Source organism: Magallana gigas, chromosome 1 (assembly GCF_963853765.1).
Source record: "Magallana gigas chromosome 1, xbMagGiga1.1, whole genome shotgun sequence".
Lineage (NCBI taxonomy): Eukaryota > Metazoa > Mollusca > Bivalvia > Ostreida > Ostreidae > Magallana > Magallana gigas.
Genome location: NC_088853.1, coordinates 34,787,452 through 34,815,202, shown reverse-complemented (window position 1 = coordinate 34,815,202; position 27,751 = coordinate 34,787,452). Strand labels below are relative to the sequence as shown.

Here is a 27,751-nt window from a genome sequence, read left to right as displayed (position 1 = left end):
TTATCGTTCAATGAAATTCTGATCTCATCTCCAGCTACAAGACGATCGACAAGGTCTCGTTTACTTCCAGATATTTCTGTTCCGTCAGCACCAGTTTTAGCGATGGCTGTCCATCCTCCATTGCATCCTATATTATTTTATCCCCGATTAGTAGTAATTTTTTGACATGTTTAAGGTGCATTGTTTTAATAAAAACATGTAAAAAGAAAATGCCTTTAAGACCCATTATTTTAGAGACCATCTGTATAAAAGAAAGCTAAGAACACGAACCAAGGATTGATATTTGACATACGTTCGTTTCGGCTGGGCGTGTTAATTTTAGAAAAATATTTCATTGTGAATAAGCTACGTAATATGATATCGTGTGCAACATAATAAAACATGTGGATGTCCCTGACCCTTCAGGCAGTCACGTTCCGGCAGCTTTTCGCAAAAAAAAAAAAAAAATATTTATACTGTTTTGCATAAGCAAAGCGTTGCTGTTTCAATGGTCTACATTCACTTGAATCACCTGATATATAACTCGGGAAAATATCTGAAAAATAATTGTCCTTTTCAAAAACATCATTCGTAACCTAAGAACAGCACACATGCCGTATATCAGGGTTTTTCTTCGCGTGTATTCAATTTCATCTTTGTTCGCAATGATTTCTGAATCGCGGAAAATTTGATGCAAAGGTTTGTTTTTATAATATAGTTCTTTCTTTCCTGATAAAGTAAACAGTTATGGAAGAGTACAATGATCTGTGTTCAGTTCGTTTAGAGTAGAAATTGCGGGATCGGAGGACAAGCAGCAAATAACAGGCATGTAAGCCTCGTATTTTAATTGACAAGGTAAATAAATCGGTCGCTTTTCTTGCGTCAACCGATGCCTTATTATACTTGAGCTACTGCTATATGTAACGGTACATTATTTATTTCTCTAAGACTGTTTGCGTCTTTAAAAATATTTATCGGTAATATTGTTAGCATTAAGAAAATCGCGTGAATAGATTAATTGTCCGAATGTTTCATTATAAAGAGCGGCAATTAGATACTTTTACTATCTGACTTCAGAGGTTTAAACAATCTTCAATTATATTTTCAGTATGACAGTAGGTTTTTATGGACCAGAGGTAAACAAGTTTGATCTTTTTTCTTCTTAATTGAAAGAAATGCAAGTATTTAAAAAAGCAAGAGAACTTATAAAAAGCGATACAATAAAGCATTAGTACTTCACTCCTTTTTCCATAACATGTTTTGTTGTCGAAAATCAAAGTCGATGATGTCTTATTTCATTCTAAAAATCGAACGGAAGACCTCTTCGTTGCTCGCAACGAGATCGTCTCTAGTTACTATCTTTTATTATTCGAAACCCGTGATTTAAAAATATTATTGATCATAAATTCTGGGGAATGCAAAACATGTTAGAATTTTGCAGCGTCAGTTGACCAACAGATAAAAGGGGTTGCGTGACATTACATATACAGTATGCGTATACAGAATTTGGGTGGTTACCGTTGGGGTGGGTGACCTGCAGTGTGACTTGGGGTCACAAAGTATACAACGTTTACAAAATACATCAATGAAATTACCTCTTAATGACATCCTTTACCCTCGATAAAAAATCAACTAACAAACAGACTATAACCAGGTATAGTCATGGAATGGGGATAGTAATTGAAAACACAGCTACAGTAGATTTTATACATACATCTAGTATTTTTGATTTTCAAATCGGTAAAAAAGTGATAGTTTAAATGAATTTAAATTTTAAATCATTATAGCAATGATATGAAGATAAAATTTGTGTGTTTGTGTGCATAGGTAAAAATCTTCTTTACGCGATATGTGACACATTAGTTATACCTCTACATGTAGCTATGTTTAAAACTAAGAACGTTGTGGTTTTCAAATCTCTTAGAATTTCATATATTTTGATTTTAAAATGTCACAAGTCAAATTTACAAGCACCGGTTGAGCTGAACCCAGCATACCCACTGAGCAAACTCCGAGCGGCATATTACATCAGACCCCGATTCCAGAAGCAGAAGCAGATTCCTATATTGCATCTAAAAATGATCAAACGACTCTACATGTGTATTTGAAATATAGAAGGGATAAGCTTAAGAGTGGTAAGAAAAAGATGGATGTGAAATACAGATTCAGAGCAGACGGTAACTTTACAAAAAAGAAACAGAACTCGGGCGTAACCATATTCTAATCTTCATTATTTTAATGTAAATCTGTCGGTAGACACACACACATGCTACATCATTTTATCCCCGATTTGTAATAATTATTTTTGAAATGTTCAAAGTGAATTCTTTTAATATAAATATGTAAAGAGAAAATGCCTTTAACGACCCATTATCTTAAAAACCATATGTATAAAAGAACACGAACAAAATATTTTTTGACATACGTTTTGGCTGGGCGTGTTCATTATAGATAAAACATTTCATTGTGAATAGGCTACGTAATATGATATCGTGTGCAGCATAATAAAATATGTGGGTGCCCCTGACCCTTCAGGCAGCCACGTTCCGCCAGCTTTTTGCAAAAAAAAAATGTTTTGTATTAGCAAGTCATTGATGTTATAATAGTCTACATACCTTCGAATCAACTGATATATATCAGGGGAAAATATCTCAAAAATAGTTGTCCTTTTGAAAGACATCACTTGTAACCTAAGAACAGCACACAGTTTTTCCCGCGTGTATCCAATTTCCGCTTTGTTCGTGACGATTTCTGAGTCGCGGGAAATATATCAGCATGAATTTGATGCAAAGGTTTGTTTTTATAATATAGTTATTTCTTTCCTTATCAAGAAAACATACTTGGAAGAGTATAATGAACTGTGTTCAGTAAATTTAGAGTAGAAATTGCGGAATCGGAGGACAGGCGACAGATAACAGGCATGTTAGCCTCGTAGTTTGTTTAATTATCCATTGACAAGCTAATTAAAACGGTCGCTTTTCTTGCGTAAACCGATGTCTAATTATACTTGAGCTTCTGGTATATCTAACGGTACATGATTTATTTCTCTAAGACTGTTTGCGTCTTTAAAAAAAATTATCGGTAATTATTTAACATTAAGAAAATCGTGTAAATGGTTTAATTGTCCGAATGTTTCATTATAAAGAGCGGCAATTAGATAATTTTACCATCTTACTTCACAGGTTTAAACAATCTTGAATTATATTTTCACTATGACTTTGAAATAGTGAAAATTTGATTCGTGTACATTTTATATACCGTTCTAGGTTATGAATCGAGGAAAAAACATGACGCGGAAAAACCCTATATTCGGTATGTATGCAAGGTCTGTGTCTGTATGCTTTTAAAAAATCAAAATAAATAAATAAATTAAAAAAATATAATAATATTGAATCAGTAACATGTACTCAAGGTCATATAAAAAAGAAATTACGACTATAAGTTTTGGTGAAAAGATAAGAGTATATAAATTTTACATCATCTGGAGCATTTGATTATTAATATTGATATTTTTAATATTGCAAGGCAAATTTAAACAAGCACTCGCCCAAACATCAAATAAGACTTGGTCATTAAAGGGGAGAATGATCACTGCCTAAATTCACAAAAGATAAATGTCAACTAGGAACAAACGGACTCCTCTTGAACTTAACTGCTATGTAGCTAAGTAAAAACTCTACCCAACCCAAAAGCTACACCGATGCATTTTTGAGGTCAAAAGCACCGTTTAAAAGGGAAGAAATACAACTCAAACCAGAACCAAAAGAGCCCGAGAAAGAATAGATATCAATTGAAAGCTAAATAAATAGGCATTATCCAGCATATTTCTCTTTCATCACCGGTATCCCTATAACTCCTATATAAGCCGCAAACCTCTTAAAACAGTTTTATGTATTTCGCTGTAGAGGTTTCAGCTGTGTTGACGCACATCTTGCTTCGCATTATTACTCCGTTGCCACGAAATTAACAAGTTTTATGCAATTTTCAAGCAAAGAGACTGCTTACTTAAAATGAGGTCATTATATTATATTAAAGAGGCATGGTCAAAATTAGGGTCAAAACATATTTTTTTCGATTTAAATGTCTTTAATGCTTCAGTAAGGCATATATTTTCCTGTGACCAAAAGCGCTAAAGCTCGCCCGAGCTCGAAAATTACGGTTAGAAAAGCGTCGTGATTTTTCAAGGTTTTCTTTTAATATCTCTTTCCTCGATAGTATTTTGTTAAAATATTTAGAACAGATAATCTTTATAAAGTCAAGAGCTTTCCTGCGACCTCAAAGAAAAGGGGCTGATCCTTCAAATTAGGGGCTGAGGGGGCTCTTAAGTCTTTTAATGATAACTTTTTACCGTGAAATATTTTGTGATACGTTTTAGAAGCAATTATGTTCATTTTAAAGTTATTCACCTACATATGACAATCATTTACTCCTATGTTACGTAATTAGGGATTTTAAGGGGCCAAAAGTCCAAAACTTTGATGCTCAATATCTCAAAATGCAGGAAAAGTTTGATAAGCAATATTAAACAAAAGATGGTCAAAATATTGAGCTTAACAATCTGCAACCATAATTTCTTTGTTATACGGTTCCTAACAGGAGTTACAGGGTTGGCCCCTAAAGCGACTCTCTCAAGATATTTCGAGAACGGTACAAAATTTGTAAACTCTTGTTGAATAAAATGTGTTTGAATTGACAAAAGCTTTCATTTGAAATCATGAAATAGGGGTAGCCCTTCAAATGAGGGGCTGAGCGGGGTCCTAAAGTCTTTTAATGATAACTTTTTACCGTGAAATATTTTGTGATACATTATAGAAGCAATTAGGTTCATTCTTACGTTATTCACCTATACATGGCAACTATTTACTCCTATGTTACGTAATTAGGGATTTTAAGGGGACAGAAGTCAAAAACTTTGATGCACAATATTTCAAAATGCAGGCAAATTTTGAAAAGCAATATTGAACAAAAGATGGTCAAAATATTGAGCTTAACAATCTGCAACCATATTCCATATTTTGTTTTTGTTATGCGGTCCTTAAAAGGAGTTACAGGGTCGGCCCCTCAAACAACCCTCTCCAGATATCTCGAGAACGGTACATAATTTGTAAACACTTGTTAAACAAAATGTGTTTGAATTGACAAGAACATTTTTATGACATCAAAAAGGGGCTGGCCCTTCCAATTAGAGGCTGAGGGGCTCTAAAGTCTTTAAGTGATAACTTTTTACCGTGAAATATTTTGTGATACGTTATAGAAGCAATTATGTTCATTCTAACGTTATTCACCTAAACTAGACAATCATTTACTCCTATGTTACGTAATTAGGGATTCTAAGAGGCCAGGCTTCGGGGCCACCAACGCTGAGATTTTCTCAAATCTGAGATTTCTCAGAAAATTTGAGTTTTTCTCACCAAACTGTGCCACCAAATAAATTTTTTCTCAAACTCAGACTTGTCTTTGAGTTTTTTCTCAAATTTGAGATTTTTCTCAAACGTGCGTGCCACCAATGTTTTTTCTGACTCAAATGAGAAAAAAATTTGAGATTTCTCAGAAAATCTTGAGATTGGTATATAGTAACCTCAAATAAAATCTCACGTGAATTCACTCATCCAAAATGGCCGTCAGACGACGTCTGCAACGTCGACGTCGACGTAATCTTGGCGTTCCAAGGCGGATCCAAGACAGATCTAATCCACTGGAAGGACTCAATGACAATGAAATATTTGAGAGATATCGGTTTTTCCCTGCAACTATATTTTTTATTGTTGACATACTGAAAGACAATCTTCAGTTTACTAGTAGAAGAAACAACCCACTCACTCCCCTCCATCAAGTGTTGGTTTCGTTACGATTTTTAGCAACTGGGTCATTCTACATAACAATTGGCGATACTTTGAGCATATCAAAAAGCACAGCTGGCAGGGCGGTAAGACTGGTGACGGAATTGTTATGTAGAATGACCAGAAGATTCATCCGTCTTCCGTCAAGAGAGGAAATTGTAAACATCAAGGCTGCGTTCCACAAGATTGCCGGTAAGAAAGTTGTCTGCATATCTGACCATGACCTTAAAACTTTATATGCATCTTGAGCCCGACTCTTTTTAACATTTTTGACGAGAAAAAAATGGCCATATTATGTATAAAATAAACACATTCATATTTCATTACACTTCTTTTTATCATATATATCAATACATTGTTTTAATTCATACAACATTTTAAACTATTTAAAACATTGATAAATTGTAATGAAAACAGAAAAGAAGTTTATAGATCATATCCTACTGTAAAATAGTGCAGGGGTGGGTCAATAACTTTTCAACCTTCTTCTCTTAAACCATAAACAAATAACGTAGATGACTTTGCTTAAATATGAGAAAAGAAGTTTAAGAGAGAGGGAGCATTTAAAGTTAAGTCAATCTAGAATATATTGTACAAGCTGTATGGCATGTCAAACGTTACAACATATGATCTTTTCCATTTGTATTATATAAATATGTATTTGTAATGTACCATTTTCTATTTGTAATGTATAATTTTCCATTTGTATTCTATAATTTTCCATTTGCATTGTATAAATTTCCATTTGTATTGTATAATTTTCTATTTGTTTTGTATAATTTTCCATATAATTTTCCATTTGTATTCTATAATTGTCCATTTGTATTGAGTAATATTCTATTTGCATTGTACGAGTTTCATAAGTATTCTATAAATTTTTATTTATATTCTCTAATTTTCCATTTGTATTCTATAAGAAGATGGGTTAATAATATGGCGCAACTGCTCATTTGGTTTAGTCGTAAAATACAATTCCAAATTTAACATGCAATTAAATAAATTTGGAATGTTATAATACAAGTTTACAAAAGGGTGATTTTTTACTATATTCACTTTGAAATATTTCAAAAAACAATAAGAAAAAAATGAATACTAAAGCTTTGGTGGTATCGAACCCACAACCTAAAAACCCAAATTCAATAAATTTACCTAACGTCTGGTGCTCTAACCACTGAGCCATATCATTTACAACAAATTGCGTTGTTTAAATGCTATATAAGACACTGCCCACGGTTTTACAGACTAGTGTATTATTTTACTAGAACGTTCAATTGTTGGGCTACAAAATGACATTTTAACAGTGGGTCATTCCTCCACATTTTTGTTGATAAAAATCGGTATAAATTCCAGTAAACCGCATTTAGACTATGACAAAAATATGGAGCTCAGACCCACTCTTGAAAGAGAAGGCATTAAAGTTTTAAAAAATGACACTATTTGGAGGTTTTGACGAACATAGGTCAGTTTAAATCAACCTATTACATGTATTTAAAATATTTAAGGGTTACAAAGCGATGTTACGTTAAATATACACTGTTTATAATTATTATAAAAATTATCAGATTTAATGATATTTAAATTTTGGGGTATTTAATCATTCCTCATATGGGCATTTTACATGCCTTATTAATCCAACTTCTTTCATTGTTTTCTATATTTTTCAATTAGTATTATTTAATTATAGAACAAAAATTGAAAATTATACAATACAAATGGAAAATTATAGAATATAAATGGAAAATGATACAATACAAATAGCAAATGGTATTTAATCATTCCTCATATGGGCATTTTACATGCCTTATTAATCCAACTTCTTTCATTGTTTTCTATATTTTTCAATTAGTATTATTTAATTATAGAACAAAAATTGAAAATTATACAATACAAATGGAAAATTATAGAATATAAATGGAAAATGATACAATACAAATAGCAAATGGTACAATCAAATAATTATTTACAAAATACAAATGGAAAATTATAGAATACAAATGGAAAATTATAGAATACAATTTGAAATTTATATAATACAAGTGGAAAATTATACAATACAAATGAAATTCATACAATGAAAATGGAAAATTATAGAATACAAATAAAAAGTTAAACAATGCAATAAATATTTATACAATACCAATGGAAATGATTGAGTATTGCAATGTCTGTCATGCCATACAAGCTGTATCATCATGTTTAGGAACCATATTTTTTTAAATGGTTAACAATTTATTCATATAAAACTAAATTGCAGGATTTCCAGGCATTGTGGGGTGCGTTGATGGAACAATGGTCAAAATAAAAGCTCCCCACGTCAATGAAGCAGACTACATTTGTCACAAAGGATATTATGCCCTTAACATCCAGGTGTGCATGATTTTCATCACGTGACATGATTTTCCTGTCACTTAAAGAGAATGGGTGGTCAACAAAATAACCATCAGTTCATTCTTAATTTTTTTACTTAAATGATCTTTTCTACTAAAATGACAAAAATATCATGGTTTTTAAATTTCTGTTAGCCATATTTTTATGGAAAATGCCGTTAAGAAGCCTTATCTAGAGCAACAATGAATTATTGTGGTCCTGTACAAAAATTGATTTGCTAAATATTCCGTACAAGAGAAATATTTTCTTTGACAAAAATTAATGATTTTTTCAAATATTATTTATCATAAAAGTTCAAGTTATATGAAGACTTATCATACTAGCAGGTTTTTGCAGCAAAATAAAATTCTAAAAAATACAGCTCATATTGCTTTAAGTGACAAAAAACCCATATACATGTACTTTAATTACATTTTAAATTTGGACATTTTCCTATATTCCAATATAGAGCTCTCCTTTAAAAAAAAATTAATACAGTCTGAAATGGCCATGACCATCAAGCACCCTTAATAAGAGTCAAATTGTTCTCAAAGATTTTAGATTTCATAGCATTATTGTGCAAATTGTTTTGTTACATGTTCAATTCTGAAATAAAATAAAAGGAAAAAACCATGTCAATTTTGCTTGCAAAAGAATTTTGCACTGAAATAAGTTGTTTCACCCCTGAAAAAGAGACTTTGAATAAGCTTTATATATTGAATTATGATAATATAATAATTAAATTAACATTGTTTATAATTAATAGATGACATGTGACCCTCGATTCAGAGTAATCGATCTTGTAGCCAAGTGGCCTGGAAGTGTTCATGATTCCAGAATATTTCGCGAGTCCCAACTGTGCAAAATCATGGAAGAAGGTATGTCCATAGCAAATAAAACTATCATTTAGACATTAGTTGTCTCTCCATTCCTTTCTTTTATATAATTGTCTATATTATTTTAGGTCAAATTCAAGGAACTCTCTTAGGAGACTCGGGATACGGTTTAAAACCATACTTGATGACTCCGTATATCTCCACTGAAACAGCACCATCTCAAAGATTTAATTCAGCTCATTGCAGAACCAGGCAAGTACGCACACCCATTACCTCTAACAATCTACCAAATACGACACATCATACTTTATTTTCTTTTTTGTCTTTCTGTTTTAAGGGTTACAATTGAACAGACATTTGGTGTTCTGAAGAAAAGGTTTAATGCGCTCCACACGGGTCTTCGAGCCAATCCTGAGAGAGCGTGCAGGATGATTACTGCATGTGTCATCCTGCACAACATTCGCCTTGACAGGGGAGACATTCTTAGAGATGTTCCCCAGATTCCTGCTTCATTGGTGGCCCCTGATTTTGTTATTCCGGAGGATGCTGTTGGAAGAACGGTGCGGGATCACATCAGAGACACCTATTTCTCGTGAAATGTATTCAACGCTCGAATTTTTTCTACAGTTTAGTGTTTTCCAGTCTTAAATTCTCAATTTCAAGCTCCTGGATGTTCATCTTCCTTTTTCTTGATGACTTACTTGTATCTAAAATAAGTTTGATTTATGTTCATGATGTATTGTTAAATGTTCACATTTTCAATGTTCAATATTAAATCATGTCTTAGTGTTCAATCAAATTTATCATCATTTAACATTATTGATTATCTTTTACTGTAATTCTTATCATCTTGCAATCATTCATAAAAGACATGGTGAACATGTATTTAATAAACATTTATGTTCATGATAGCAAGTGACCTAGTTTTATATTTACATTTCACATATTTTTTGCATGTAAAGTATGTGGAAAGCTACTGCAGTTAATAACACTGTAACACACACAGGGTACTGAAAGGTTAAAATGATAAGTTTAATTGTGACTGCTGTAAAATGCAACCTCACAAGTGAAAATCAAAGTTCACGTATGTGGCTGCTACAGTGGCCCTTCCATTATTTTGAGCTTACCCTTAAGATTAAACAGAAATTTTGAGGTATAAATCATATTTGCAGACAAGGCAAGAAGTTAAAAAACAACAAGCCCATGGGCCACATCGCATTGAAGCATTGTAGTTCTGGAGAAGAAGATTCTTAAACATTTCCATATAATATATTTCTACTTTTAACTTTTAACCCATCTTTGGTCCCCAGTATTAGTCCAGGGGTCACTATTTTAAAACTATCGAAAAATCTTAACCACTCTATCTTTGGTACCTAATAGCATTTACTTAGGTATTTTGTAGAACATGTCATATAATTGTGACGTACCTTTACTTTCCTCACAACGCCCCTTTTCCATTATCTCTTCCTTGGTAATTTCTTCCCTAGTTACTACCTCAGCGACAGGTTCTTTACAATAAATTGAGATAAGATAATAAATCAAGTAATAAACATTGACTATAAATACTGTTTCAATTATCTTTGATCAAGTTATAATGAGACTTATGATTTATAAAGCCTTTCAAGCCCTATTGAATACTGATAGGCTTTATTATTGTTGTTTTCTATCATTCAGATTCTCATAACCACAAGAAACAAGAGGCCAATTGGCCTTAACGGTCACCTGAGTAGCATATATCCCATACACAAACTTGTCATGGAGTCTCATATATGCATCTACCGGTAATTAATTAGGTTTCATACTGGAGTAGAAAAATTATAAATTTGTAATGAAGACCACATTTCAAAAAGAGCTAGGAAACCTATAATTTTGGTGAAAAATTAAAAGATCTAGTCTACAAAATCATGAAATCAGTTTTCCTGTCAGGTGTGTGGGAGTAAAGAAGATAATTTTTAACGTTGTATGCATTAACATATATACATCCATTTTTGTCCTGCCCTAGAGTCAAAACCCATCCTTGAGGGGACAAGAAAATTTTAAGTTCAGTAGAGGACTTCCTGGTAAACATAATTATTAGTCAGTTTTTTTAAACAGATGTGTGAGAATAGAAAAGAATTTTTTTTAACATTATATGCATTAACACTATATTGCCACATTGCCCCCCCCCCCCCCTTCATGTCCTGAACCCCTGACCCAGGGGCCATGAATTTCACAATTTAGGTAAAGGAGATTGTGGATATCATAACCATGTACCGGTATTCAGTTTTTTGCCCACATGTGTGGGAGTAGAGAAGAAGATTTTCTAAGATTTAATACATTTTTACTATTTGGCCATATTCGCCCCACCCTAGAGCAAGAACCCCTGACCCAGCCGAGGGGCCATTAATTTCACAATTTTGGTAGAGGGCTTCATGGACATCATAACAATGCAACCAGTTTATTCCTCACATGCATGGGAGTAGAGAAGAAGATTTTTTGAAAATTTGCCTTTTTTTGCATATTTGGCCCTGCCCGTGGCACCGCAGGGGTGGTAGAGCCATGAATTTCACAATTTAGAGTTTTCTTACCATAGAGATGCTTCACACCAAAAATGGTAACGATTAATTAGCCTAGTAGTTTTCAAGAAGTTAAAAAACGTAAAATTGTTAACGCACGACGCACGGCGACAGAAGAAGACCAATTGCAATAGGTCACCTGAGTGACTCAGGTGACCTAAAAATGCAGAACAGTTGATAGTATTGCATAAAGCTTTAAACGAATATCAGATACATGTATTACTAGATATCTTTCTAAATTATATCTACATTTGTTTTTACTAGTACCTGATAAGGCTGAGGTGTCATTACACCCAGAGAGGCCATCTAATGATGACCTACCCTCTAAATTCTTTAGCATGGCCTTCTCTGATGCTGAGGGAGATAAAGGTTTAGGGCCACCACCTGTCTTTGGTCTCTTGATTTCAGACAGCTTTCCTTTTTTCCTATAGAATAATGAAAACGTTCAATTCTGTATGAACTTTTTCGTGACGTCACAATGTTCATAGCATGCACTAACCGCTTGTCGCTTGGATTATTGTAAACATAAAATCTCAAGTTATATCAGTTCTAAAAGGTTTGTCTTTTTTTAACGTAAATATAAGTAATAATCAGCAATGTTAAAGCTGTTTGGTCCGATTTTATATCAAATTTTATGCACGCTTTTAAACGATGGCTATGCTTAGTATATGTACAATAATAGACATTGCAGTAGTTTTTCCAGTCAATTTTGCCATATTTCAATGAAGAAAAATATGTACAAAATTTGCTAACAAAAAAAAACAACATTAAAAGGAACCGCGTTATTTCGCCTCATGTTAATTTTCATTTGTTAATTGTAGCACCTCATTTGATTGTCTAAATAAATTCATATACATCTATACCGTATTACTTGCCTACGTCACAATCAGATGCATGTGCGAAATGTATTAATTTGCTTGATGTTACTAAATAATGGGCCTTATTTTCTGATTTTATTTGTAGAAAGCTAAGTTATATGGAAATAATTTAATTCTGGTTTTATTTACAGTAACTTCACATATTTCTATCTTTAAAAATGATACTGATTCTACTGGTGTAAACATGTGAAAGCTAGTCTATAACTTTTAAGTAATTTGTTTGCCTGAAATTTTTGACCAAGCATCTTGAAAGAAAAAAAACAATGTGACGGAGATATAAATTCATTACACATCAGAAATGCATGTTTCAACAATGCAATTAATATTTTCTTTACCAGTATGAAATCATAAAAGTCTGAGAACTGTCTGGGTTCAATCATGTTAACTGCTGTATAAATGTACTGTTCATCCTTGAACATAATTTATACTACTAGTACATGTATACCAGTATATATCCAAGAATCTTACAAAATATATCTTTTTTTTTTAGTTTGTTCTTAAAAAAAAAATTTAAGAAATAAGGTATCATTTTGGATGCATGACGGGATATTATAAATACAGGTTGGTCACATAATCAAATCCCATAAAGCTTGAAGGGCGCTACTTTGACCTCTTGACCCATAATTGTACAGTGTATATATACAAATACAATATATACATACAAGAATAAGTGGTTTGTTGTACATTCCTCTCTGCTTTAAGTTGCTGTATTGTTTGGCAGCCTCTCCACCTGTTCTCAGCACTCCGAACCACTGCTCCTAAAATGTTATATAAATAATCTGAGTATTGCTCATTCTTAACATTATGCTATGGATTTTGATTAAGAATAAGAATTATCTTATTGATACCTATCTTTCTCTCTCTCCTCTTTCTCTCTCACACACACTAACTGTAATTTGAAATGTTTTTACAGTAATCAAATATATTATTTAAAGACTATAACATTAATGTATGACAAAAATTAGTTGCACAGCTTTGAAGATGATAATGTGACTACTGCTTACTCAATGCCAAATTAGCATGATTAGATTTAGGGCAGTATTATTTACTACCAAGCGCAAATTAAGTCAATCTTGAAGATTTCATATATATACAGTGAAGAAAAAAAACTTATCGCTATTTTTATGATGACTGGATTTGCATCTTTGAAGTAAACATCTCACTCCAAACTCGCATCGTAGCATTCAGTCGCCTAATTGTTCTATAAGAAGTTATTTCCGCGGTCAATAAATAAGTAAACAATCACTTATGTATAAAACAAGGTATATTATTATAAAACGACTACAAAAGGCCAACACAATCACCAGCAGACCTTCTCGTGGCTTCTCTCGCAAGATCCCGGGAAAAAGAGACGGAATCCCGCGAAAAGGACGCAGAGCCCGATAAAAAATAAACGGAAGTTAACCCCTCTCCCAATACACTACATATATTTATCAGTTGAAGCCATATGACACCTTGGGAATTCCCTGAAACAAAACAACAATTGAACTTGGAGAAAAAGATACCCGTTCACCGCCTGGGCAACTTCCCTACATGCAACATCTTGTCAATCTTCCCTCCCCAGCACCCTTTAATTTTCCAAATAAAATAAAATATTTTCCCTCAAATACACCTATTTTTCTTTCCAACTCTGTCCAGTTTTTTTAGGGTCTTCCGTTTCCAACGGAAGACCCTCTTGTTATTCTACGGTTTCTTTTTCTTTATTAGGGTTTTCCGTTTTTCAACGGAAAACCCTTCTGTTATTCTACTGTTTCTTCTTATTATTTTTTTTTTTCCCGCAAATTTTGTGCACGAGATTTCTCGAACATTTTTTGTTCGATTGCTATGAAACTTTCAGGGTATGTAGATGATATTAATATCTCTAGACGTTTTTTTCAAATTTTTAAAATTCACTTCCGGTTATGAGTTATTGCCCTTTAATTGAAAATTGGGGGGTCTTTTGTCCAGAGTTGATCTCGGGAACTACAGATGATAGATGCATGAAATTTGGCGAAATTGTCGGTAACATTTTATAATTTTGCTGGCATGAAAATTTTGGTAATTTCTTTGTTAGTTTTTGAGCTATTTGTCGCCAAAGTTTAAGATTTTTTCGGGGCTGAAATTTTGTTGCTTTTTGTATTATAACCTTTAAACTAAAAATATTTTGTTAATACATATAGAACAAAAGTTGTTTAGAATAACGAGAGCTTTCATTTAAAATTAAGAAAAAAGGGCTGGTCCCTATAATTAGGGGTCAGCAGCTCATACACGTATTTTTCTGATAGCAAAAATCGTTATCATTTTATGAAAAAAAATTAATTTAGTTATTGTTAATATATTAAATAATGTCATTTGGTATCAAATTAAACAAGTTCTGTCCTATATTTTTTTTCAAATTTCATAAAACAAATATGTGAGAATCGTACATGAACGAGTTAATATGTCTACATAGACACACAAGCGAACAAATGCCACATTAAGGCCCAGGCATTTACTGCATTACGTTGTGTTGCGTCTTAGATAAATTGGTGTGATTCAATTTCATTTTTTTCATCTATATCATTTATGAATTCAATGAACACACATTATTTTAACGTTCTATGTGCAACTATTTGTCGGGGCGCCCCTGTTTGTGACCCCCGCGCGCGCGCGTCGAATGTAAACAGTAACGAACGGCATTGTAGAAAAGAGAGAGCCGTAATGCAGAAGAGAAGTTGTGTATTCTTTCGGTGTACACATGCATTTTCAATTTGCTGTGAAACATATGAACATGCACAGGGAACAATACTACATATTTGTTTAAGGAGGATATTTTTCTCGTGTGAATCGTTTACGAGGAAATTCTGACAGCCACACTTCTGTCGACGATCAGCCGTTGATAAGCTACGAGTAATAAAGGAGAAAAGATGGACATTAAAGTGTGTGATTTATGTGGATGTTACTGAAGAAGGTGAGGCTTTTACTCCTTTTAAAGTTTCTTGTTAACTGGTTAAAATTTAATATATAGTATAGATGTACATGTAAGTACATGTGTACGTGCACACTGTTAGATGTTTTTGTTATGGTGTGGGTGTTTGTTTACTAACGTGTAATTTTTACATGTTTCATGGGTGTTTAGACTCGCTCGAGGTTCATGGGGGACTGGAAAGGGTAACTGAATTTATCTATTTAAAAAAATAACAGATTGTGAATTTTCAACTCAAAATTCAAAGCAGGGTCTAATTAGAAACATATCATATATTCTTGTGCAGAGGACTCCAAATGTAGTCATGAATACCCTGTAGACATAACTTCAAGTAAATAAAATTGTATACTTCAGACTTCAGAGTTAAAACATGACTTTAATATCTTTATGATGCCGATCATTGTATCATTATATAAAGAGGTATAGCAGACCAACGGGTACCCGGTACATGTACTTGTACATGTAGGTTACAAGTAAGAACTATGCCTACCATTCTACCAGTTCACATAATTTTTCTTGTTTAGCAGTTATGATGTGTACTTAAATTGTCCTTGTTAATGTTTTAAATGTAATTTTTTATTCTCTTTTTTTAATCTGACTACTGGCAGTACTGGCGTGCGAGCAGTTCTCGCCGAGGACCATTTCTCGCTGGTGCACTGTTACATCATATTTTCGTATATAATTTTATGTGTTGATAAAATGACGTAACAATGCACTGGTGAGAAATGGTACTCGGCGAGAACTGATCGCACGCCAATATTGATTAATTACAGACAAAAACTGAAGGTTGCGAGTGTTATTTTTAATTGAACAACATTGTTTAAAATAATTCTTTATATATGTGACGATCAGACCGGTTTGAATACCAGTGCCAGATAGCTCAGTTGGTAGAGCACCTGACTAGAGATTCAGGGGGCCCATGCAGGTTCAAATCCCTTCATTATTTCTCCCATCCTGTTACAATATTGGTGTTGTGACCAACCCCTGGAACTAACAGGTTAACTCGATCCTGCCAGGGATGATCTTCGAGGGTGAAGATCATTTAAGGGGGAGGAATGTGACGGTCAGACTGGTTTGAATACCGGTGCCAGATACATGTAGCTCAGTTGGTAGAGCACTTGACTAGAGATTCAGAGGGCCAGGTTCGAATCCCACTTTGTTCCGTCGTTATTTCTCCCATCTTTTACATATACATGTATATCAGATATATGACAGATGATTAAGGTCATCACATGTTTTGCAAGATGCAATAAGTGTTAAAAACCTTTACTTTACAACAGAATACATTTAAGTGAATATTTATGTTTCTTGTTATTATTTGGTGTGGTTTTCTTGACAGTGTCGCATAAACAATTTACCCGCTCCTAAAACACAAACTTTCTTTTTGTGGATTCAGCTTACCGCTGATTGGCTGCTGTTGCAGCAGACAAATAAGATATGCACGCACAAAACACAATGAACTTATCAGAGAATGAGTTGAGTTTATTTAAACTGTTGGAATTTGGGTATTTTTTTTTAAAATGTATACTTGTGACAAAACATATATGTGGTACATACAGCTGTAGCTTTATGAAGAAAATTTTGGTTAGACCATATATACCTATCATGCAAGTAAATGATATTTACAAAAAACTTGCAATTGATGGCGCACGAAATATACGCTAGTTTTATAAAGATTGACATACATGTAATGTACCACATTCTTTGAAAAATAATCTATTAAAAATTCTTCATTAAGTTTACTCATACATGTTTTATGCTTATTACACGTAGTATTGTTTTTAAAACATGTAATTTATAAGAAAATAAACAAAAACCCTCGCTAAATTTATTTGCAAACAAAAAATACACAGTAGAATTGATAAAAAATGGTATACCAGAAGCTAATACCAGTACATGTACTTTGACGCTGTTCGGTGGGTAATATTCGTTTGTAATTTACGAATTGAAATATTGACTGTTGCACTACAAGTATGGTAATAAACTCTCTCTCTCTCAAACTCTCTCTCTTTCTCAATTTGATAAGTGTTTATACCTATGAAAATTTTTTAATATTATATTATGACTTGATATGCAAATTTTTGATCTTGTACTGCCTAAATGTTATGTCATGTATTGGGATATGTCATACTTATTACACTGCATGGTCAGTGTATTTTTTACAGAAATACTATGCATATGTTAATGTAAACACAGCTATTACTAGTACATGTATGTAAACACAGCTAATTATTTTTTTTATTTATTTCAGCTCAAAACAGACTCTTGTTACCACATGGCTTTTACCTTGTGCATTATTCCTTGTGTTCTACTGACTATTTACTGGTAATTCAAATTAAATCCGATAATGCATGAACAATAATGGAACTTGAAGAAAGCATCATGCCATGTTGTGGTTTGTGTTTGATAAGAAATTATGAAAACAAAATTAAGGCTGTTTAAAGAAATTCATAATTGCTGTGAAAATTTGTTTTTCAATAAAAGTATACAATTATGTTTCCTTTATTTTTTATTTCATAAAGATATTTAGATGTGTTTACATAATTGAAACCCCCCCCCCCTCTATTTAATTGTCTGCATTAAGATTACATGTAGGATATGTAAATGTACATTTGACTTTGAAATAACATCTGCTATGATAATTACTTTTGAAATGAACAAGAAACAACCTATTTCTACCTTTCTAAGGTATATATGCATAAAAAAGTAGAAAAACATGTCAAATTTGAACATTTTTCATTGAAATCAACTCTGTCTCCAGCTACCTGGGTGTGTTTGAATTTAATTCTAATTTAAGGCAGATGTCTAACTTGTAGGTTGTAACTTACTGTTTTAGCATGGTTAGAAGAAGACTAGAAATCAGAATAGATTAGATATTCACTAAATATGATTGTTAGCTTACTTTTTTCATGAAAACAATATAAGAAATCACAAGCAGGACAGCTGTCTATTTGTTAATTAAAATGGTACAAATCATACAATAAACAAATAAAGATCACATTTTAGAATCATTGATGATTGTTTTCAAATATGTGTGAGAAATGACTCAAGGAAATTGCCACATGTTTCATAAAATTAGGTAAAACATTTCAAACCATGACTTTTTATGAAAATCAAAAGATTGGGGGGGGGGGGGGGGTATACATGTAAGGGTATTTCTAAGTGATGTGAAGCTTTTATCATGATTATATCATGTAGGCATATGTTGTATTGAATAAGGTTTCTTTTTAAAGGTGGTTGAACAAAAGTTGACCTCTAAAAGGTCAGGTAAAGATGTTTTACGATGGAGAACCCTGTAAATCTGTGTTTACTAATGGGAATTGGAAATGGGGGGTTCACTTAAATGGCCATATTTTTATTAAACCTCAATGGAATTGGCAATATGTGGTATTCTTTTTCTCAGAATTGCATTAGCTTTCTTATTCTAAGACAAACCGTCTTTTCATAAAAATGTTAGTGTACTAAGTTAAAGATACAAGGAACAGTTTCGGATAAAGTACCGTCAATATTTTTGTAAAATTGAGAGTGACTGTACTTGAAGGTTTATCATTGTTGCGTAGATTCATGAAATGAATTTTAATGATTACCAATAGTTAGAGGGATGTCTCTTGTTGGAATCGGTAGGCAATATTAAGGCCCCTAATTTTAAGTACATGAGAAGCAGAAATAAATTGTGAAACTTGCGGCTATGACAGATATGTTGACTTTACAGTGAAATTGAAGGTTACAAACGGGAGGTTATATAACATGAAATGTAGGTGGATGGGATATTATATGCCTATTTAGTATTTACTGGGTATGAGGACAATAGCAAGTTTATTGTCCCCCAAGACAGCAAATATTTAATGAGGCAAAGCCAAGGGAAATAGTAGCTGTTGAATGGGACAATAAACTTGCTATTGTCAGAATAGTCAGTTAATTGGTATTTCATTATACAGAAGAAAACTTTATTTGTCAGCGATGCAGAATTTCTTGATGATAAACAAATTAGAGTTAAATCAAACTTTGTATTTAATGCGGCGATCTTATTAGGTCAGAGGTGTTCCGAGTTTAAGGTGATATGGGACACTTCCATGTTGTGACGTATTGTTTATCGAAATAAACAATAAAATAAAGTGTAATTATATAAGTACATGTAGTTTCTTCTCAAAAATGGTCACCTAACTCCTTAGCACAGTGGGTTAGAGGGTTTACTAGGAACCTGTAAGTCATGAGTTCGAATCCCGCTGGGGTTTTTACAATTTTTACCTTTTCAAATATTTTTAAAAGCTATTTTTTGGTTAAATATTGTAAAATTTGAAAATTCTAAACCGGTGAAAAGTTTTCAATTATATAGTACTTTAATCCACATTAATATCGACAGATGTCCCTACCACCTTAAAAAGGAGGGAAATCAAATTCTGCTAATGAATGGTTTTGATGACTATTCACCATGGGCAGATAGCATGGATACTATTTTAGATAAAAAGGCATGTTTATGCGGGCGCCTTCTAGTGATCAATTTGTCGGTCTGTCCATCCGAGATGGCTTGACAGGAGCATAGCTTCTCTCCCCTTGGCCCAATCTGGCTCATACCTCATCCACAGGGTTCCTTTGGTTGAAGGATGTGCAGTGACCTTGAACCATGTTTTTAGGTATAAGGTTAAGGTCATAGCAGAATTATATATATAAAATCCTTGTCTGGGGCATATCTTTTTTCCCTTTGGTCCAATCTGGCTAATACTCACAGAGTGTCTCTATGGTTAAACGATGTGCAGTGACCTTGCATGAAATTTCTAGGTAACGGGTGAAGATCATATCGGATCATGCAAAAATCCTTTTTTGAGAGCATATATAATTTCTACTAACCCCTATTTGGCTCAGACTTCACATAAGCAGAGCTTTTGAGTAAAGGGTGAAAGGGTGTGTAGTGACCTTGAACCTATTTTCAGTGAAAAGAAACTGTGAAGGTCATAGCAGAATTATATTTTTAAAAATCCTTGTCCGGAGTATATCTTCTCTCCCTTTGCTCCATTCAGCCTCATACTTTACCCACATGATGCCTTTGTTCAAAATATATGCAATGACCTCAAATGATATTTGTAGATGAAGAGTCAAGATCATATCAGATCACACAAAAATCCATATTTTAAGAGCATAGATATACTCTCCTTTTAGCCCCTATTTGGCTAATATTTTACCTTTACAGAGTTTATTGGTGAATGGCGTGCAGTGACCTTGAACCAAGTCTGTCAATGTGAAGGTCATAGCAGATCTTTTTAAAATTATGTTTAAATAGTAGATTATTTTCCAAATATGCTTAATCTTGGTCAGATTGAACAAAAATGCATGTATGTTAGGGGGAATGAAATTGAATTAAAAGTTCTATGCCAGCTGGAAAAATTTTAAGTTATAGGTCAAGGTCAAAGCAGAATTCTCTGAAATAACATAAGCGGGGCGCTTTGAAATGTTCACCATTTCAATGTTGTCTGGTTCATAGTAATTTTACATAGAAAATATTCACAGAAGTACAGTAAAGTAAACTTAACATCGATAAGTTTCTGACAATTAATGACGCAACGAGCACACAGTACGAAAGGTCAACCTTTTGAAAAGCAGTGAAGAGGAAAAGTTGCTCAGAATTATGTTTTAAACAAAATTGATTTTTTACATAAATTTTAATTTTGCATTCTGGGTTAAGAAAAAAGATGTTAGTTCAAGGTAAAGTAAACTTGTACCTAAAATGAAATCAAATTTGTTAAGTAGTACTTAAACACGTTGTTTTTTTTGTTAAGTCGTTCTTGAAATGGTTAAGGGTTTTTGGTTAAGTCGTACTTAAAAACATTCGGACCATGTTAAGTTGTACCAAGAATCATTCGATTTTTTAAAATCTTTTTGTACTTAGGTTTCTTTGTTACTAGATAAAGAACTCTGCTTCTTAGACGTACTTCTAGCGTTGCTTTCGACATTAGCGGAAAACCCACTCGTTGCTTTGCAACGAGCTTTGCTCTAGTTAGGGTCTTCCGTTTCCAACGGAAGACCCTCTTGTTATTCTACGGTTTCTTTTTCTTTATTAAGGTCTTCCGTTTCCAACGGAAGACCTTATTGTTATTGCTTTGTTTCTTCTTCCCTATTATTAAGGTCTTCCGTTTCCAACGGAAGACCTTATTGTTTTCGTTCGGTTTCTTTTTCCCTATTATTATTATTAAGGTCTTCCGTTTCCAACGGAAGACCTTATTGTTTTCGTTCGGTTTCTTTTTCCCTATTATTAAGGTCTTCCGTTTCCAACGGAAGACCTTATTGTTTTTCTTCGGGTTTTTTTTCTCATTCTTCTCCTTTTTTTTTCTTACCGATTTTGTGTCAGCGATTACTCGAAAACTGTTTGATCGATTTTAATAAAATTTGCAGATCTTATTGACATTAGTTTAAACTTGATCGGAAATTTTTTTGGTTGATGACGTCATTTCCGTTTTTGAAATATCGACGTTTTCTTGATTTTCAGAGTGTCGGCTTGTCCAAGAGAGTTATCAAAAACTATAAAAGATATCAAGTTCAAAATTTCAGGAATGATAGACATAAGATTGTAGATATGTAATAAGGCATTAATAAATTTCAGGCACAAAAGGCGCTAAAGCTCGGTAGGGCTCGAAAAATGAGATGAAAAAAGCGTTGTGATTTTGCTTGGTTTTCATAGATTATCTTTTTTCTCACAAATATTTTGTTAAGACATGTAGAAGAACAAAAATTTATATTTACAAGATCTTTTGTTTGACTCCTAGAAAAAGGGGCTGGCCCCTCAAATTAAAGACCTAGAACCCTTCAAAGTTTTCACTTTATAACTCAAAAGCGGTTAAGATTTCGATATGGCTGTCGCGGCAAAAGTTGTTCATTATGATCTTATTAATGTCGTCACAATAATATTTTGTTCGGGTATTGCGTAATATGAGTGTAAAAAGCCAGACTTGTTACCATGTATTTGTGTTTTATTTGGCAAATAAACGGGGTATTTGTGCGTATAACTGACATAAAGGGTACCGGTTTACACACGGAAAGTGTTTAAACATTTTAGTTATTTTCTAGTGAAACACATTATGGATAAAAGAACTGTTTCTATGCAATGCATTTGAGTCGCATTTAAAATCTAGCTGTATACCGAACTGTGTATGTTAACAATTACGTATCCGATCCCTTGCCGCAGCCGAGGAAATAGGTCACGAATGGACTAGCGAGCGGTCTGCCGTTATCTAATACACAAGATTTGCGTCTTGCTGTAATGCACACATGGTTTTTTTTATGTAGCTGCAAACACAAAACTTCCGATTTTAATGATTTTAATAGTAAATAAAAAAGATTATACCTTTACCTAATACCATAGACAGTGTACTAGCTTGCATTCGGAAAGTGTTTAAACAGTTTAATTCTTTTCTAGGGAAATATATTATGTGTATAAGAATTGCTTCTATGCAATGTATTTGAGTCGCATTTAAAATCTTGCTAGCTGTATTCCGAGCTTCATGTATGTAAACAATTATACGTATCCGATCCTGGCCCGTGGCCGAGAAAATAGGTCGCGGCTGGACTAGCGAGCGGTCTGCCGTTATCCAATACACAAGATATACGCATTGTTGTAATGCACACACGGGTTTATTTATGTAGCTGCAAACACAATGAATTCAGATTTTAACGATATTAAAGAGTAAATAAAAAAAAAGGCTATATTAATACCTACGAAGTATTTCTGTTTTGCTCTCGTAATTAAAAACAAAAATAGATAGTATGGCTGTCATTGAAAAAAAGGCGTTCTTTGTGTTCTTGTCTATGTCATGAAACAGTTTTATTGTTGGAAAATAAAATTCAGTTATCAAACTGCAAACGTTAACAGTTCAAACCCACCACGTTAAGTGTACATTTTCATAACACGGGCCGAGGAGATGCCGCGCTAGTGGACAGCCGATTCACTGTAGGACACATGCTTCTCGTGTTTATACGTTATCACACATTCCAATGCCCATTGATTCGTTGTTATTTTCATTTCCAACTATATTGGTTAACGATGCATCAAACCATTGATTTAAATCATAGTTCGTATAATAAAGGGGAAAAAAAGCTGCCATCAATGAATATAATACAATTGTACGTTTTACAGTTGTACGATTTGAAATGTAAATAAATTCACTTGTGTCCGTTTGTGACATTTTGCTGCTGAGAATTAAATGCATTACACTACCAATTTCAACAAAATATAGGCGATATTCACATATCTATGATAATGTGATACTTCATTTGGCTAACAAAATATTAGAATTTTTATAAGTTATGAGAGAGAGAGAGAGAGAGAGAGAGAGAGAGTTAAGCAGGATGTAGTAAGTAAAAGTTGAAATATATTTAAAAAGCGTTCGAGATAAGGCAGCTTAAGAAGTCCAATGTTACATGCTTGCGGTAGGTACGGGCACGATAAAACAAACCATTTTTAAACAAGTTGAGGTTTTATTTACATTCAGGCCGTAAAATAATAAGGGTCACAATATTGGTATAACCTCTTCTAAGTGGTAGTCAGATTCATTAAAAAGCAAACTCATTGCTGATTTTATTCATTTATAAATTAATTTTTTTTTATTCTGAAAGAATATGTGAGTTTTAAAAATGTAATGTACATGTACATTCATTGTAAAAGTTTTGACTGTATTCGGACAGTTGAAGATCGAGTAGCGAACACTAGACTTAGTAGATTAATTGTCTAATACAAATCGAATTGGCTTTAAAATTTGCATATTCAAGCACACTTAAATAGTTTATTCATAAATTATATATAATTATATTAATAAAAACGTTTGTATGCTGTATTATGTATTTGCTGTCTGATTAGAACTGTTCTTCCCCAAAAAGAAGCGCTCGGCGATCGCGTAAAAAACGTTCTGTAAAGTACAACACCTGATTGGAGTACATGCTTATACATAGGCGTCGGAACCGGGGGGGGGGGGGGGGGGGGGGGTGGGGGGGGGGGGGGGTTAGCCTCCCCCCCATCTTTTTTTGCAAAGTTATACCTAACCATTACAAACATAGCCTGATAGAGGGTTCAGCCCCCCCCCCCCCCCCCCACACTTTTTCTCGCAGGAAAGATTATTGTTCCTAAATATACATTGAAAGACAGAAGTTGGATTCAGATGCAGTCCAACCCCCCCCCCCCTACGGATTAGGATTTCCATGATTTTGGGAATTACTTTTTTCTCAATATTTCTGAGGATTAGTCTAGCCCCCCCCCCCCCCCCCCACCCCCTTTCAATTTGCTTCCGACGCCAGTGTTATATACAATTTTTTTAAAATGTGTACGTTTAACTAAGCGAAATTGTAGATGTCATGGAGTCAATAGGCAAATCAAATTCGCCAATCAGGCAATATCAGTTATCTAATGCCTATGACTGATAATTTTACAAGGTAAATTAATACATGTAAATATGAGTTTTAAAGCACTCCCTGCTCCCGTGTTAAAGCTCCCGTTACCTGCATTCTTTTATTAACGATTTTGTGCACACATTTATTCGGAAATGGCTCAAATTTGTTACACGGGCCCGATAAGAAGATGAAAGGATGACCCCTAAAATTTCTTTCCCAAATATTTCAAGAACGGTCTCAAATTTCAAACACTGGTTGAATAACTTATAACTTAATTTGTACAAATTTTATGTGCATGAATGACAATGTTCCTGTAACTTAACAAAAAATGACACTTTTTGAAATGTAAAAGTTTCTGAATTCATCATTAAAATTAATAATGTTAGACGGCCCATGCAGCAAGTTTTTCTAGTCGAGTCTTTCGTTCATCAGCGCATCGATTGTGAACATTTCAGCGGGGTTTGAGGTTGCAACAAGAGGGTGAAACGACCACGAATTTTGACAGATTTGTCTTTGTACAAATTTATAGACGTATTTAAACGGAAGTGCTCTCCTTTCAACGTTAGAAATATTCAAAGTAAATAAAAATAAATTTGGGGCATACAAAAACCCCCCAAAATACATCATTGGAATGTTTAAAAAAGGAAACCGTTGGGTTTCATCCTCCGAATGATTGAGTTTATTCATCCTGCATGTTTTGCAATGATTATAAACAACGTAAACATCAAAACTATTAATGAACAAATGTACACTGCTTTATTTTTGTTTAAATAGTCATGCTGTATATTTTATATGTTATAATAGATTATATAAAAGAAAACAGATGTCAAAGTCGTAATACAATCATACTAGCTTCGACGTAAGGGGCCAGTTTAAACACGCGGCGAAATAACGCAAAACCCTTTTATGTCGATTATTTTGCGAATACACAACAAAACTTGTCTAATCCGGCGGAGGGTGGTTCTGAAAAAAATGGCCGGATTAGGCAACATCCGGTTTGGAGGATATTGTTGCAAATTAATTTTAGTATTTAATGCAGTAGGTCCTGATCGTGTATTCTTGCAAAATGTTCAATTGTTCTGAATTATATTAGATTTCATCGATCTTATTTACGGTACAAATTTTCATTTTAAATATTTTTTTTCAAACAATAAATCCATAACGGAATACATACGATGGAAATCCTTGAATTAAATCGTCGTTATTGATAATCTTTCAAACATCCGATTTACCTGAAAAGTGCATGCTTAACCGTAAATTGTTAAACAAAACATTAACAAGTCAACAGGTGGCTGAAATACCTGATGGCGAGAACTGTTTTGATGCAGGGAAACAATAGATAAATATTAATATAAATGAGAATTTTTTATAAAAAAAAAATTGAGCATTTTGACAGAATAATATGCAACTCTGTACGTGTAGCCATGCAACGGAGATAACAAACGATATCGGCAGTCTTACTCCCGCAGTATCCTAAATCACGGCCTGAAAAAAATTGGGTGAACTATAATCTAATTATCCAATTGCAATTCATAACAAGACTTTACGGTATTAACTGAAAAAAGTTGCTTCTTTGGATCTATATTAACAGTTGTTTAAATCAATAGCAACGACAGAAAAATTGGTCAATAATTGAGCATTAATATCTCGCAGAAGGTCGATCGATCGATAAGTGGACGGACTACGGGAGATAACTCTCACTAATAATATGCAGTAGGCTTTTTCATTGCGCCAGTTAACAGAATAGATAGGATCCGGATTGCACAATTTTTTTTTAAACAAAAATTATGGGAAAATGTCAAGGGGCTGAATAATGTCGCCGGATTGGGCAGCATGCCGTAATAAACAACATCCGGATTGAACGAGTTTCAACATGTACATAATTTTTTCATTGAAATATGGCTTAATTGACAGGGAAAACTACATGTACTGCAACGTATATTATTGCACACATACTTAGCATAACCATCGTATCCAAGAAATCTATTGATTTTAACATGTGTTACGTAATTAGGTAATAACGTTTTTAGGGGTCAAACTTCATTTACAAATTACCATTTTTCCTTCTTAAACATTCACAGGATCGAAAACAGATTTCCTACGGATATTTATAATGGGGAATCTTTCCTCAATTCGGAAGTCTTTTGGAATATCTAGCACAATTTTTTAAAGTTATCATCCGGGCTTTATAATGGCTGATGCAATGCAAAATCCCCGTAGACGTTCTTTTTTTAGCCGTGTATTAAAACCTGACAAGCTAGAGGGGGCGTTTCAAAAGGGAAATCTTGGGATTTTTTCATACTATCGAATGAACATCGTCTGAATCAAGAGATATTTACAAATATCAAATAATTTAAGAGAATGTGTGGCAAAAATATCTTGGGACAGACTTTAGGTATAATACGTTTATATATCCTTACAATATAATGATTTTCTCATGCGTTACCTAACTAGGGATATTAGGGGCCAGAGGTAAAAAAGTTTAATCTTGTCTATTTCAATTGAAAGAAATGCAAGTATTTAAAAAAGCAACGTAAGAGAACTTATAAAAAGCATTACAGGTAAGCATTAGTACTTCACTCCTATTTCCATATCATGTTTTGTTGTCGAAAAGTAAAGTCGATGACGTGATTTACCTTTTAAAAATCGGACGGAAGACCTCCTCGTTGCTCGCAACGAGATCGTGTCTAGTTAGGGTCTTCCGTTTTCAACGGAAGACCCTCTTGTTATTCTATTGTTTTTTTTTATTAGGGTCTTCCGTCTCCAACGGAAGACCCTCTTGTTTTTCTTCGGTTTCTTTTTATTATTATTTTATTTTTCATTTTTTTTCTGACTCCTTCTCGGCTTTATATCTCAAAAAGTTTTCTTCCGATTTCAATGAAATTTTCAGATCTTTTGTAAAGTAACCGTGTCTCAAAGATGATAAAGTTTCAGCATTTACCTAACTTCCGTTCAAATTTGGCGGCCATTTTTAAATTTA

General features: G+C 33.4%; 1 protein-coding gene and 1 long non-coding RNA gene across 4 annotated transcripts in view; one reads left to right on the top strand and one right to left on the bottom strand.

Moving 5' to 3' along the window:
• The first annotated feature begins 5,319 nt into the window (after positions 1-5,319).
• Positions 5,320-9,618, top strand: LOC117682413 (putative nuclease HARBI1). Its single transcript, XM_066066508.1, has 5 exons — positions 5,320-6,011; positions 8,074-8,186; positions 8,953-9,064; positions 9,151-9,274; positions 9,360-9,618. Exons 1-5 carry the CDS (start codon positions 5,594-5,596, stop codon positions 9,616-9,618), a joined length of 1,026 nt encoding a protein of 341 aa, XP_065922580.1. The 5' UTR covers positions 5,320-5,593.
• LOC136270083 (uncharacterized) overlaps positions 9,317-27,751 on the bottom strand; it is a 41,021-nt gene continuing 22,586 nt past the window's right edge. Inside the window, exons 1-5 of one of the 3 annotated variants that reach the window (XR_010707756.1) lie at positions 13,768-13,831; positions 13,118-13,213; positions 11,845-12,002; positions 10,450-10,530; positions 9,317-9,729 (exon numbers count right to left, since the gene is read on the bottom strand). This is a non-coding gene — a long non-coding RNA (uncharacterized lncRNA). Of the gene's footprint in view, positions 9,730-10,449; positions 10,531-11,844; positions 12,003-13,117; positions 13,214-13,303; positions 13,715-13,767; positions 13,832-27,751 lie in introns of those variants that run through there. The other 2 variants (XR_010707757.1, XR_010707755.1) reach the window with 2 other exon arrangements.

What these genes read in the sequence shown, in the direction of transcription:
- LOC117682413 (XM_066066508.1), top strand. Translation starts at nt 5,594, where the DNA reads ATGGCCGTCAGACGACGTCTGCAACGTCGACGTCGACGTAATCTTGGC. An exon ending in ATTATGCCCTTAACATCCAG is followed by an intron (nt 8,187 to 8,952) that starts GTGTGCATGATT and finishes TATAATTAATAG; the next exon opens with ATGACATGTGACCCTCGATT. An exon ending in GTGCAAAATCATGGAAGAAG is followed by an intron (nt 9,065 to 9,150) that starts GTATGTCCATAG and finishes ATATTATTTTAG; the next exon opens with GTCAAATTCAAGGAACTCTC.